At 35.8% G+C, this 14,303-nt stretch overlaps 1 protein-coding gene across 4 annotated transcripts in view; it reads right to left on the reverse strand.

Moving 5' to 3' along the window:
• Positions 1 to 277: 277 nt before the first annotated feature.
• Positions 278 to 14,303, reverse strand: part of LOC149568569 (Transcription factor TFIIE, alpha subunit) — a 103,702-nt gene continuing 89,676 nt past the window's right edge. For all 4 annotated transcript variants that reach the window (XM_089821463.1, XM_089821461.1, XM_089821464.1 and 1 more), the window contains one exon: positions 278 to 868. In XM_089821463.1, coding sequence (XP_089677589.1) covers positions 732 to 868 — 137 coding nt within the window. In that variant the 3' untranslated portion in view covers positions 278 to 731. The remainder of the gene's footprint in view (positions 869 to 14,303) is intronic.

Below are 14,303 nucleotides of genomic sequence, written 5' to 3' on the forward strand. Positions count from 1 at the left end.
ATATCCAACCATTTGTGAAAATTCATTAAAATTATTGCACGCATATTCAGAAATGCTAGATAGGTCCTCATATCAATACAATGATATGCTCGTTAAAGGCTCACTTGTTGCCCAGTATGAGAATATGCTTCAGAGATGAACTTTTTCTTTAGTAACCTGACGCAAACAACTAGTTTGATTTGAATCAAATTTAGAAAATGAAACCTCAGTAGGTGATTCTTGTGCAGGCTACAAACATTTCTATTGGAACTTGCTAATTAGAATCTGCTCATGTATCTTATCTACATAGTTTCACATTCTCATAGACACAATAACGTGATTATACATTTTGTGTTCCAATTCGAAGAACAGTCATTATATACAAGGGACCTTTGCCAACTAGGATCAATTTAATGATTTACACATCTCCAAAACTAGTTATATCCTTTGTAATCTCAAAGCCGAAGAATTATCACTTTGCCAACAATTTACTTCTGGCCAAAAACAATTGTCACAATTTTATCTTTCCAAATAATAAGCAACCTTGTCACAAAAAGTCCTCCGACAGGGACTTCTCTATCACAGACAATCATCCGTACATGCAGACTTACAATCATAATTTGTAATATTTTACAGGCAAAAATCAGTCTCTATCATTGAAACGGAACAAATCTAGAATTCTTTAATACTGGTGTAGAAAGAATATCTGCCAATCAAAATGACATTCAACATCACTCATCGCATGTAAATCCTCAACCTTCTTCCCAATCGATGTCATCTTCTTCTTCTTCCACAGGTACATTATCCTCTGTAAATGCACCACCTTGGGAACTGGTGTCATCCAAACTGTCCTTAGCATTTCCAATTTTACTTCCTTCATGAATGGTACCTACAATTCCAAGAGACACATTAATCAAGTCTTGAACTATTAAACTAAATATTACAAAAACTGCACTTTTTTATCTGACTTTAGGTCTATTTTCCAGTGAATGATTTTCCCTATGTTTGTCCTAGTTTTGGTGATGGAGAATTAACATAAGTATATTGATAGCTTTCCAATTGTATTATTCAACTGCTAAACACCATTAACGATCAGACTGTCTTAAGAGCGGGCAAGGTTTTAGAATATTTTGACATAACTTCCCTTCTCAAGATTTGAGGAAACAGATTCTTCCGAGATGTCCCTAAATGATTGAAGAGGGAGATGAATGTGAAAGAAAGGCCAGCTGCCACAGGCAATACAGTGAACCCCAGCAGAGCTCATTCCAACCCATCACTAGAGTCTTGTATTTGTGCTACAAATTACATATTCATATTTTTATGTTTCACTCAATTTCTGATTTCAATTTTCAATGGCAAAATTTATTGTTCATTATCAGTGCTCAGTGTACAAAATTCAAAACTCCAATGTCAGAGATCAAACAGTCTAAAGCAGGGGTTCCTAAAGAACAACTGAGAAACCAAATTATTAACATCACCCGCACCAAGGCACTCATTTAATCTTGCTCTTCTTTTCTATCCGACTCAGATTTTCAGCTGATAATGGTTTTTTAAACGCTATCAGATTTCCACAATACATGTCAAAGTATAATCTTTTTTTCTGGGTTTGACTGTGTAATAAATTTTTAAGCATCAACATTTCGGATCACACTACATGATCCATCATCAGGATGCAAGAGAACAAGGAAAATAAAAATGACAGATTGCAGATTGCCTCCTCTCTCCCTCCCTCTGTCCCCTCTCTTTTTATTCCCTTCTAAGCCTGCAATCTCCCTTTTTTTTTCCTCCTTCTCTTGCATCCTGATGATGGATCATGTGGTGATGTACGAAATGTTGATGCTTAAAATTTTATTACACAATCAAACCCAGAAAAAAGATTATACAATGCTTTTTTTTTAAAGAAGAAAAACTTTCCAGTCAACACATTAGGCATTGCATCTTCTTCGAGACTCTGGAAAGTTCAATGCATTCTGCCCTCTTGTAGCTCTGTTCTGTTTAGCTACAGTTTAATTTTTCTTCAATGCAAATTATTAAAAATGGAGTATCTGCTTAAAGATTGAGATTTCAAATCACATCCTAACAGTGTGTACCCTTACATTTTTTAGTGACTGCCACCGGACAAGAAAGTATATCAACTAATGAAAATAGTCCCTCTACATTTACTCAAATTGGTAAATCAATTGGATTGATTCATTATGATCCAGATGCATACCTGGATTTGTGTTCCCGTGTGTGTATCAAGAAAGAAAGACTACTAATTAGCACAGATACTGAAAGTAGATTAAGGATAGTCATGAGTGCAAATAGCTCTTTTATCTAATCAGGACAGCTAAAAGGACTATGACTAATACTATCAACCAAATCTAAATAAATAACACACAATTCTTAAGCTAAGTCTAAGAAGCAAAAGAACCAAGACAACGGGTGGAGTTACCCTCAAAGTGCTAAAGTCTATATCACTGTACAAAATTACCATAATAAAACAAATAAATCCTGCAAAAAAACTCACAATAGAAAAAAAAACATACACGTCCCTGTTAATCATCAGAAAAGGGATAAAAAGTCTGCAGATTCATCAAGAGAAGTATACCCATATTTTCAAAAGATATACCACATCTTGCAGCAAACACCATCTTTTTGCTTGGCAGATGGGGACCCCTTCTCTTTTTTTTCTGGAACTTTTGTTCCTTGTTTTCTCTTGTTTTTGGGTTGTGATCCTCTTGGGATCTTTAGTTTGTTTGTTTTCGGTTTTGTGTCATTTCCCTGAATTTTTTTCTACCTTTTCAAAGTTTCGAAGATATCACTTTTTAAAGAAATTGGAACTAGTTCTTTTGAATTCCCATCCCCCACGACAATCTTTCTGAAAGTTCAGATTTCTGGGCCTCTAACTCGGAAAATTGGTTCCGCTAATGGGCCCTTCCACTTAGCACTTTTCTGCATGTGTTTTATGATTCCTTTTTCTCCTTTGCTTTTCAGACTTCCAAAATTTTGAGTACCTTGGAACTCGGTTCTACATTCCAAGGTTCTCTTGACACTTGGAGTGCAACCAAACCTGTTTCACTAATGGCTTATGTATGGAGTAGCTGTGCCTCTATATTAGGATTTTTGGCATTATTTCCTCACTTTACATTTGAAGTTGCGATCTTGATCTTGGCGAGAGAAAAAGAATGTTTTTTATATCCTTCAGTAAATTCGAGCTAGTTTTATTACGATATTAGATAGTTTCTATTTTCTCTCTTCCGTATTTTTTTAACGGTCACTCTTTTTGTAATGTTTCCATAAGCTCCTTATGTTTGTTGTGGAAACTTTCTTTTCACTTTACAAGAATGTTTCTATTTCCTCTCCCTTGTTCGTTATAGAAACATTCTCTTGTATTTTGTATATATAGATCATTCATGATCTTTATTTAATAACACATTCATTATTTTACCATAATATGGTATCAAACTCAAAGTCTAACTTGACTTTACCTTCACATTAAAATCGAGCAAATACACATGTAGCTTTCTTCTATTTATTCTATTAATTCCATAGCACATATGAAATATTTCTATCATGTCTTTGACAACTTTTCTTACATTTGCAGGCTAACTAGGCTGTAGGCTCTGATACCATGTTGTTTTTCTTGACGATTGTTGCAAATGTAATAGCACTGCCATTATTCAATATGTGTGTTCCAAATGCAACATCCTCTTGGTTTATATAAATTTAATCGTGTGTGTGTGTGTGTGTGTGTGTGTGTGTGTATTACGTCTTTGACAACTTTTCTTACATTTGCAGGCTAACTAGGCTCTAGGCTTTGATACCATGTTGTTTTTCTTGATGATTGTTGCAAATGTAATAGCACTGCCATTGTTCAATATGTGTGTTCCAAATGCAACATCCTCTTGGTTTATATAAATTTAATCGTTCGTGTGTGTGTGTGCGCGCGTGCATGTGGGTGTGCGCGTGTGTGTGAGCGTGCATGTTTGCGCGCGCGCGCGCGTGTTTCAAATTTCTCATATAACAATAACCTTATATCTCAAATATAAAGACCACACACACACACACACACACACACATAAATTATATCTTATATATAATAGGTTTATCCAATTGAAGCTATCAAGCATCAACAAGTACATTAGTCCTCTTAGTCCTTGTGAGAGGACTAGACCTGGTTGGACATCTCAACCCTATTAGGTGTTGTATTACAATGGGAGCTCACAGCTCTATAATGATATATAATCTATACAATAAGTGATAGATACAACACCAAAACTGACTACCGATATCTGCAATATCTGATTAGTCCTTGTATATCTCACATCTGATTTTGGCCATACAACAAAATCTTGCATCTGATTATCAAAACAGCATCACAGCATCATCCAAAAAGCTTGCATATCATTAGCATATTCATTCCTTACTTCGCATAGGAAAATTGATCCCTAAATATACCTTTCCAAATACTTTATCCAGTCAACCTTAATAACAAAATGTGTAGCACATTTCCAAAACTAACCATTAAGACTTGCTAACTACGGGTTAACATTGAGGATGTCATCCCTACATTGCCAAGTAATTGAGTAGACAAGGCAAATTCAATTCCTTAGGCTAAAATGCTCGATCTTTGTCACATGTCCTATATACTGCGATATAAACCTATCTACATATTCTTTAGCCAAAACATGTGCCAACTACCATATTGACTTAATCGAGCATACTACGATTTCATATTGATACATCATAATCACTATATCCAAAATTGTGGCCCATAAAATTTACTGAGTTAAGCTCGCTAATCAAAACAATATAACTGCCAATAGTTTTCATGCTCTATACTAGTCATTTGTCATGCTCAACCAAAACCAAAACTGATCATTCTATAAGCGACTTTACCAAATGAATATGTTATCATCAATGACAACATTCATGCCCTTATATATGATCACTTGCCAACAATCTCCCCCTTTGGCATTGATGGCAACACTTAGTGAAGAATTAACTGTGTCAATGCCAAAACATCCTAATCCAAAACTGGTCCAAAACATATTAAAGTTTAATTTGTACATGCTATGATTGCTTATACTATATTTCCCTTATAACTCATACTTTTATACTTCTATTGTTTCAGTGCTATACTCCCCCTTTGACATCAATGGCAAAGGTGTAAACAAAAGTTACTACGTACAAGTCAAAATCTTGGTTCTCTCCCAAAAACTTCTACACAAATCTTTAAACATCTACAAAATTTCTCTTCAATGCTGCAAAATTAACATCTCATACCTTCTTCGTATATTATGCTACTTGAATCTCACCACAGATAGCATATGTTGCTATCTTTGTTGCATGAAGCTCTGTTGGCTTGAAGATTTTATAGATCTTCTTTGAAGTCTCCAGCAAATCCAATTGTTTCTGCATAAGCTCTAATTTGGGTGTTAACAAACTTCGCAACAAGGAGAATCTCTGTAAAACTCTTTCTTTTTCTTTTTGAAGTACATTGATCACATCAAATAACTTACTGATTCATCAGTCTCTGTAACATCTGATTCATTTGAAGTACATTGACCACATCAAATAACTTACTGATTCATCAAATAACTTACTGATTCATCAGTCTCTGTAACATCTGATTCTTTTGAAGTACATTGATCACATCAAATAACTTACTGATTTATCAGTCTCTGTAACACCCTGGCTCTGGCAGATTCTTCAAGCGAAGTGAAATGAGTATCAAAATCATCGAGTACAACACACAAGTTCTCTACAACATCATTTACTTAAACTGACCTCTTAGTAAGCAATGCTTTATACAATCCTTTTTTCTCCACGATCATTCTTTGCATCTTCTGTGACTTCTTTCTTTGCTGCCTTTGTTTTGTCCTTATTCTTCTTTGTGTTCTTGCTTGTATTTGTAATGTTTTGTTTGGCGATGTTTGGCGATCTTGGCCTTCTTAGGACTAGGCCCTTGTGCCATTTCTTTTTTCCTAGTAGATCTTGCTACTGCTGGTTGCACTGGTTTTTCAACTTTAACAATAGGAGGGGTACTTGCGGATCTCCTAGAGGCCCTGCGAGGTTGAGGTGTGACGTCTACCTCTGAAATCTCAACAGTAGGTGTATCATGCACATCTATATTCTCTGATATAACTTCCTTCGCTGGTACTACACTACCACTGCCAATCTATGACTTAGTATCATCATCGCTACCTTTCTGAAGTGTTGTCCACTGTTCTTTAGGTATTCCTTGCTTTTCCACAATCTTCTCAACAAATTTCTCAACCTTTCTCTTCCTAGATCCCCTGTATAACTCTTCCCTCACCTGACTGAACTCATCGTTGTAAGTGCCCCTTCTTTGTGCACTTTTGTCTCTTGGTGAAGCCAACATACCTTCTGCACATTGCTCAATCATCTCTAGAATGACCTCATATCCAAGTGGTTGTATGAAGATTTTTCTAGGCTCAATTGCCTCAAGACATGTGTTATAAGTTTCTACCATAAAAACATTCAGTTTTAGCATACTTTTCTACTATTGATCTTGGAATTCGAACTCTTTGTTTCATCTCCTCCTGAAATCCCTTAAACAATCGAAATAAGCCGCTTGTGATATTACCTCTATAATGCATGTGATATTGCTCTATGATTAACTCCATTGTAGGTTTGGCATATGTCCAAGCATGAGAATGCATGTTTGGAAACTTGTGGATAATGTCAAAGAACATATGCAATATTAGTGATCCAAATCTAAAAGGTTGTGATATGTCATATTTGATTCTCTTTAAGTTTTTCATCAATTGTTATTTCAAAATCTCAAATATGTCAAAATGTTCATTTTCTACTACCATCTTGTCATGTCCCTTTTTAAGCTTTGTCTAGCAGTGACATGAGAGTTAGCCTATTATGGAGTCTCGTAGGCTGGTACTGGTGATCAGGGACTCAGTCATGGTTTTCAGCATCCGGATTTGGTATTACAAGCAATAGTAGATCAGTTGAGAACAGTTCCTTGATTTTAAGAGGCAATTCCTTGATTGTAGGAGGAGATTCCTACCTTTTTACGAGGTGGTGACGTTTCCAGAGTTGAGGTTCTATGAGATCAACCCTTGGTCTCAATTTCAGGAGATTTGGATTTGTTCCCTATATTTTAGCAGTATCCCTAGATATGAAGGTGTGACTGCCAATTGGCCTAGGTTGTCCGGCATCAGTCACAAGCAGGTGACAAACTCAGTTTCATGTTTTAGAGGTGTTTGGGTTGTTCCTTGGATACTTGGGAAATATTTTAATATATTTAAATATTCTCCTAAGTTAGCATTTTAATAATTTAAATAAGGTTAACTGTTTAACCATTTTGGAGTAATAAGGAGTTTTCTAGCTCCATTTGGATCAATTTGCCTATGTGTGATAGCTCGTTGGAAAGAGCTCAGTATCTAGTATTTGATTATCACTTGTCAGGACTTATTTGATGCTTGGAGCTATTTGTCATTAACAAAGTAACGATTTCCTTCTATTTGAACACTTTTATTAGGAAAATAATGTTATATTATAAAGTTCAAATGCAATCCACTTTAGGGTTCAAATTGCCTTGGAGAGGGGATATAAGGAGAAGGCAACCTAAAGAGGAGTATCTTTTATCATTTTATCATCCTATTTTGGATGCCATTGCTTTGGAAGAGCATTCCTCACCTGGGACGCAAACACCAGTGCTAAGAGCAGATTTGTTGGGACGTAGCCATCAACAAGATCAGATTCGAAGGTTCCTATGCATACAGTTTGATCAAGGTAGTGGATCAATTTCTAGTATTGCAGTTACACTTTGCAGGCAGTGGATTTTTAGGTAAGGCGGCCACTTTGGTTCAGCCTGGCGTTTATTACAGCAGCTCATCTAGATCCCATTTTCAGCTGGCATCCATCTTGTTTGAAGCACATCTGTATTGGTAGTATTCTAGAATAAATCAGACTTTGCTGATACGGTTTTAAAATCATTTCCGGATTAATATGTATTGCTGCATATTACTTCTATCACTTTTATTGATCAGTTGTTATTTATTCATTGTAATACCTATAGTCTCAAAAATACAAAAAAAGACAACATTCTTCTGCAACTTCTATCTAGCTCTATAAGATCAAAGAAAATCTATAAGAAAATATAATTTATATAATTAAATATTATAGCAGCAGCAGAGTAAATATCCATTTGGGATATTTCACATCTAGTAGGTTGTCTAAATAACCCCTACTAATACTAATTCTACCTGTTGCTATATTGCATTTTATATCTCAATATCTTCGCAGTAATTCTAACATTTTTCTATCTAATGTCAAATAGATCATAGCACATTTGTTCCATTTAGTTCCAATGTTTGTTTCTACTTCCTACTCGACCATTTTGGTCGCAATTGGCACTAACCCTACATTAGACAAACCTATGACTAGAGGAATCAACTCTTTAGTGATCATAACTAGTTTGCCTCCAATTCAAAAAACCTTGTCATGAATCCTACTTAACACTATCTTAATCCATTATGATTTGTCAAATTCTTCATAATCATTGTATTGTAATGTGTTCAAGTTCTTCAAATGTTGAAATTCACTCTTGACGGTTTTATCATCGTTGTATTGTTAAAAACAATTATTCAATTGTATATTGTCATTGGTGCTACACAAATGTCAAGCTTTAACCGAGCACAATGTAAGCCAAGCTCAGTGGGGCACGAAAGGAGATTCCAGTATCAGCCAAGTTGAAGTCAAGCTTAACCGAGCTTGGTCGATCAGTAAAGAAGTCAATGTTAACCGAGCTTGGTTAACATCGAAGCTTTGGTCAGTCATCAAAGGAAGTTATGTATTTATCGAGTGTTTAGTCCAGTGTTAGCCGACTAACAATAGATTACTTTTGTTAATTATTTGGTTAATACAAGCCGACTAAATAGATGTTAACTGTTTATATAGAAGGTTATTCAAGCCGACTTGACATTGAGTATCATATATATGCAAGGTCAAGTTGTGGATTGAATGTAGTAATTATTAAAAGATGAAAGAAGCGAAATGAAAAGGATATATGATTAAGGACCGAACATCCGAGTTTGAAGATTGAGCTGCAAAGAATATTCTAATCAAGAAGGATCCAGAGGTCAAGCCAGAACAGTGATCTGAATCTACAAAGTTTGTTGCTTTAACTATCAAGTCAGTCATTATCACTCTCTAACAATTGTAGCAGTGAAGAAATCTCTTAATAGAGTTGGCTTAATAGTCATTTTGTAAATCTTCTAACAAGGTGGCATTTCTAGATTGAAGTGTCTAAAGACCTTTAACAAGGCCACTCCTAATAGGGTGATTCAAATCCTCTAACAGGATTACACTTAACTGTGTTTTGTAACCTTTAGTAGGGTTGGCTCCTAACAGGGCTCACTTCAGAAGAGTGAAAAATTGTAACTAGTTGCATTGGTGGTTTTCTCAAATTGGGTTTCCACATTAAATCTTGGTGTCTTATGTGTTCATGTTATTTGCTTTATGGTTTATGTTTCTGCAACTAAGTTACTAAAAGTTAATACGCATTAATATATCAAAATTGTTTTGTTAACTGAGTTACAATGAATATCTAGTTCTAACCGAGCAGAGCAAGAATTTGGTTTGTTAAGTAAAAGTTTGTGTTGACATCTAAGGGACTTGAATTTGTTTTGTGGTAATTGATTCACCCCTTCCCTCTAAGTTACTCCTCTTACATTTCCAACAATTGGTATCAGAGCAATTGGTGCTTGCAGGAAAAGGTTTTAAGGACCTAAGGCAAAGATCAGGATGTCTTACAGAAGGGAGATTCCTAAACTTAATAGAGAAAACTTTTCAACATGGCAGGAGCTGACGCCGCTTTACATATCAAGCATCATCAATTGGTGTATTCTACATCGAGAACAAATATGTGCCACCACCCAAGCCTATGATAGTAGAGCAAATAAAAGAAGCAAAAGATCACAATATCAAGATGATTGATATTGCATCTGCTTTGAACTACTCAGAATTTAATGAAGTCAAGGATTGTCCTACTGCATTCAACATGTGGCCAAAGCTAAAGAAAGTCTTTGAAGGTGATAAAAATGTGCAGAGAGCTAAGGCAGAAAGTTTGAGAGGAAAGTTTGACCAATTAAAAATGAAAGAAGGTGAGAACATCATCCATACAATGAAAGGGTCGAGGAAAGTGTAAGAGCAGTCAAAGTTGCACAAGGTTAGATTGATGATGAGACAGTAATCAGCAAGGTACTAAGAACTCTTCTTCCTATCTATGCAATTAGAGTTTCAGCTATTCAAGAGATGAGATGGAATCCAGCACATGATTTAACCCTAGATACTCTTATGGGAAGATTGACTGGGTTTGAGTTGGATAACTTTGATAATTATGCTCCTAAAAATCTTGAATCTACATTCAAAGCAGAGTAACGAGAATCGCGCTGAAATCGCGTGAATCGCCGATTCAGCGATCAGATTCATACACCACGATTTTTTTGGAGTCAGAAATCGTGATCGGCGATTTCATCGGGTGAATCGCATGTATCGGCGATTCACTCAAAAAATCGCCTAAATCGCCATTAGAAATCGGCTGGCAACAGCATGCATGTTTAGTTGGAAATAATAAAAAAATCACTTATGTTTTTTGCTTTCTTTTTTACCTTTCCTCTTTGTTATAACCCTAAAGGGCCTTCTAATTGTTAAGCATGACTAGAAGAGAAAAGAACCATAGGTTATAAAAAAAAAAAAAAAAAAAAGACGACGACAAATAAAAAATGTTTAGAATGCATAACGGATGATGCCCAAGGCAAGGGAAAGACATAATCAGGTAGTAAAACATCAGCGGTTCCCAGAAAGAGTGTGGGATCAAAAGAAAATCACAAAAACATTGTGGTCCATATAGTTTTGTGTGGGTTTCACCCCGGGACCCCGCGAGGGCGCTGCCCCTCGACCTCGCTGGGGGCGTTGCCCCCTAGACCCCCAGTCGCTGCGGTTATTAGTCGTGGGAAGTCTCACCAGTTGATGAGACCTGAAGCTGTTGCAGGCATGGAGTGTCTGTGGTGAAGAGAACAATAGAGCAAGCCTTTCAAGAGGTGTGATATGCTTTGAAGCACTTGGAGTAGGTGTTGGATGTGAAGCTGTCTTATAAAAACTCTTTACCCCATGTGGTAAACACAAACTTCCATGTTTATATATGTTAAGTTTCAACTTCTATTTGATGATGTTATAGTGTGTTTAAGTTATATTCAATAAAGGGTGCATGAAATAAGTCTTAAATTGTTAAAATCTCTACATTTAAAGGGTTTTTTCAAATTTGCCGATTCATCGCCGATTCACCGGCGATTCACCCCCGATTCACGATTCGATTCGGCCGTGCCGATTCCGATACGATTTCGATTCTCGTTACTTTGATTCAAAATAAAACTAACCCTTGGTAGAAAAGGAGGAAATCAAAAGATAAACAAGTTGACAGTGAAGATGAAGATGATTCAGAGGAAAGACTCCATTGATTTTTTTCTCATGTGAGGAAGTTGGCCACATTGCAGCAAGGTGTCCAAACAAGGAAGATAAAGAAGAAAAGATGTTCAACAAGTTCAAAGGCAAGAAAGACTTCAAAAGCTACAAGAACTTCAAAGGCAAAGGTAAGAAATCATGTTACATTGCAAAAGATTCTTAGTGATGATGATGAAGATGAATCTAATGATGAAGAAAATGAACAGATGGCAATTATCTCTGATGTTAGCAAAAATGATACATGGATCATAGATAGTGGCTATTCTCATCACATGACTGGTGATAAAACTAAATTTGAACTTAGAACACTATGATGGTGGAAATGTTAGATTCGAAAACAATGAACCATGTTATGTTAAAGGAAAAGGAATCATAGCATTAACTGATGAAATCAAATGTGAGAATGCCTATTGGGTTGAAAGATTAAGACATAATCTCCTCAGTGTACCATAGTTGAACAATATAGGATACAAGGTTTGCAAAACGAAGTGAAGAACAAAGCAGCAAAGAGCCTAAAGATGACCGAAGATTTATCTATTATGAAGAACCTAAAACCTTACCTCAGAAGGTTGAAGCCAATCAGCAACCAAGTGCACCTAGCAATTCACTAACAGTTCAGCCCAAGTCATAGACAAAGGCACCTGAGTGTCAACTAGTTCAACCCAAGTTGAAGTCCCAGACGATGCAACCTGAGTCCCAGGCAATACAACCCGAGTTACAGCCAAATCAGCTAGAGGAACCCAAGCAAGAGGATGAAGATCTTGAAGAACCAAGTGAACCAAGTTCATAATCAAGTAAGAAAGATCCAAGGCTTGCAAAATTTGTCAAAAGGCATCAAACAACTGACCAAATAATTGGAGGAGAAACAAATGGCATATTGACAAGGAACAAATTAAAAGATACATGTTTACTTAGTGAAGTTGAGCCTAGATCTATAAAAGATGCTTTAGAAGATGAAAGTTGGATAGAAGCTATGAATGAAAAAATTGAGTAAATAGAAAAGAATAAAACCTGGTCTCTTGTTCCTACACCCAAGGATAAAAATGTGATTGGTACAAAATGGATTTTCAGAAATAAGATGAATGAGAAAGGAAAAGTAACAAGAAACAAGGCAAGACTTGTATGCAAAGGTTATGCTCAAGAAGAAGTTATTGATTATGAGGAAACATTTGCCCCTGTTGCAAGACTTGAAGGAGTCAAAACACTTCTAGCATATGCAGCACAAAAGGAATTCAAAGTATATCAAATGGATGTTAAATCAGCTTTCTTAAATGGAATCTTGGAGGAAGAAGTCTACATTTAATAACCTGGAGGTTTCATTGATCCAAGCCAAACAAATATGGTATGTAAACTTCATAAAGCCTTATATGGGTTAAAGCAAGCTCCTAGAGCATGGTATGAAAGACTCCATGGATATTTAGTAAAATTTGGTTTTGAAAAGACAAATGATAATAGCAATTTGTATATCAAGGAAAGACCAAAAGATAAGATATTGCTTGCAAATATATTTGTAGATTATTAACTTATTTTTAGCATATAATAACTTGTGTAAATCATTCTCTCAATGAAATGAGGAAAGAACTTGAAATGTCTATGTTTGGAGAAATCAATTTTTTTGTAGGTCTACAAGTTAATCAGATGAAGGATGGGATATTAATTACTCGATCAAAATACATCAAGGTAACATGAAAAGTATTTGGAATGGAAGATCTCAAACCAGTTGGGACACCTATGTCTACTGGACACAAGCTCTCAAAGAATGATGATTCAAAGGAGGTAAACCAGACTACTTATAAATCAATGATTGGGAAACTTCAGTATGTGGTTCACACAAGACCTGATATTGCATTGGCAGTGGGCACAGTTGCAAGGTTTTCTACTAATCCTAAAGAAAATCACATGACAGCAGTCAAAATAATTATGAGATATCTGAAAGGAAATGAAGACTATGGACTATGATACAAGAAAGGATTAAACCTTGAGTTAAGCACATTTACTGATGCAGATTGGAAGCACATTTACTGATGCAGATTGGGTAGGAAGCATTGATGACAGAAAAAGTACTAGTGGAGCATGCTTTCTTAGAAAGAGGCTAATATCTTGGACAAGCAAAAAGCAGAATTATATTTCTAAATCCACAACAGAAGCAGAGTATGTTGTTGCAGTAGTTAATTGTTCTAACATAATATGAATCAAGCATTTGATGTCAAGAATGAAGGAAGAAATCAAGGAACCAGTGGTTATCTATTGTGATAACACAAGTGCAATCAATATATCCAAAGATCTAGTGATGCACTCAAAGACAACACATTGCAATCAAATATCATTTCCTAAGGGAATTGGTTCAGGACAAAGAGGTGAGATTGGAATATGTGAACACCAAGGAACAAATAGCAAATATATTTACCAAGCCATTACCTAAGGATGCATTTTTGTATCCAAGAGGTAAGCTAGGGGTCATTTCCCTATCTGAGGCTCGCTAGAGTACAGATTAGTGGTGCATCAACCGAGCTTCATTGAAGAACTATCCAATTGATGCAAGATTGTCATAGCACATTGCCTATGAATCAATTTGAAATTTCATTGTATAAAGTCTTTGGCATTTGATGTCAAAGAAGGGAGAGATTGATGTCATGTCAAAGAAGAAAATACGAGAGAAAGTTGTATAAAAGCAAGAGGGAGTTCTCATGGATAAACAATTTTGAAGATAGAGAGAGAATCTTAGAGGTAACTCTCATAGATGAAGAGTCAAAATCAAACTAAGGATATTATAAAATCTTATAAATCATTTTGTTGCTCTATACTTTCTTTGCAAAATGATGTGTTGCCATCAATGC

The sequence above is a fragment of the Cupressus sempervirens genome, chromosome 3 (assembly GCF_028749045.1).
Source record: "Cupressus sempervirens isolate cs-2001-9-10 chromosome 3, ASM2874904v1, whole genome shotgun sequence".
Lineage (NCBI taxonomy): Eukaryota > Viridiplantae > Streptophyta > Pinopsida > Cupressales > Cupressaceae > Cupressus > Cupressus sempervirens.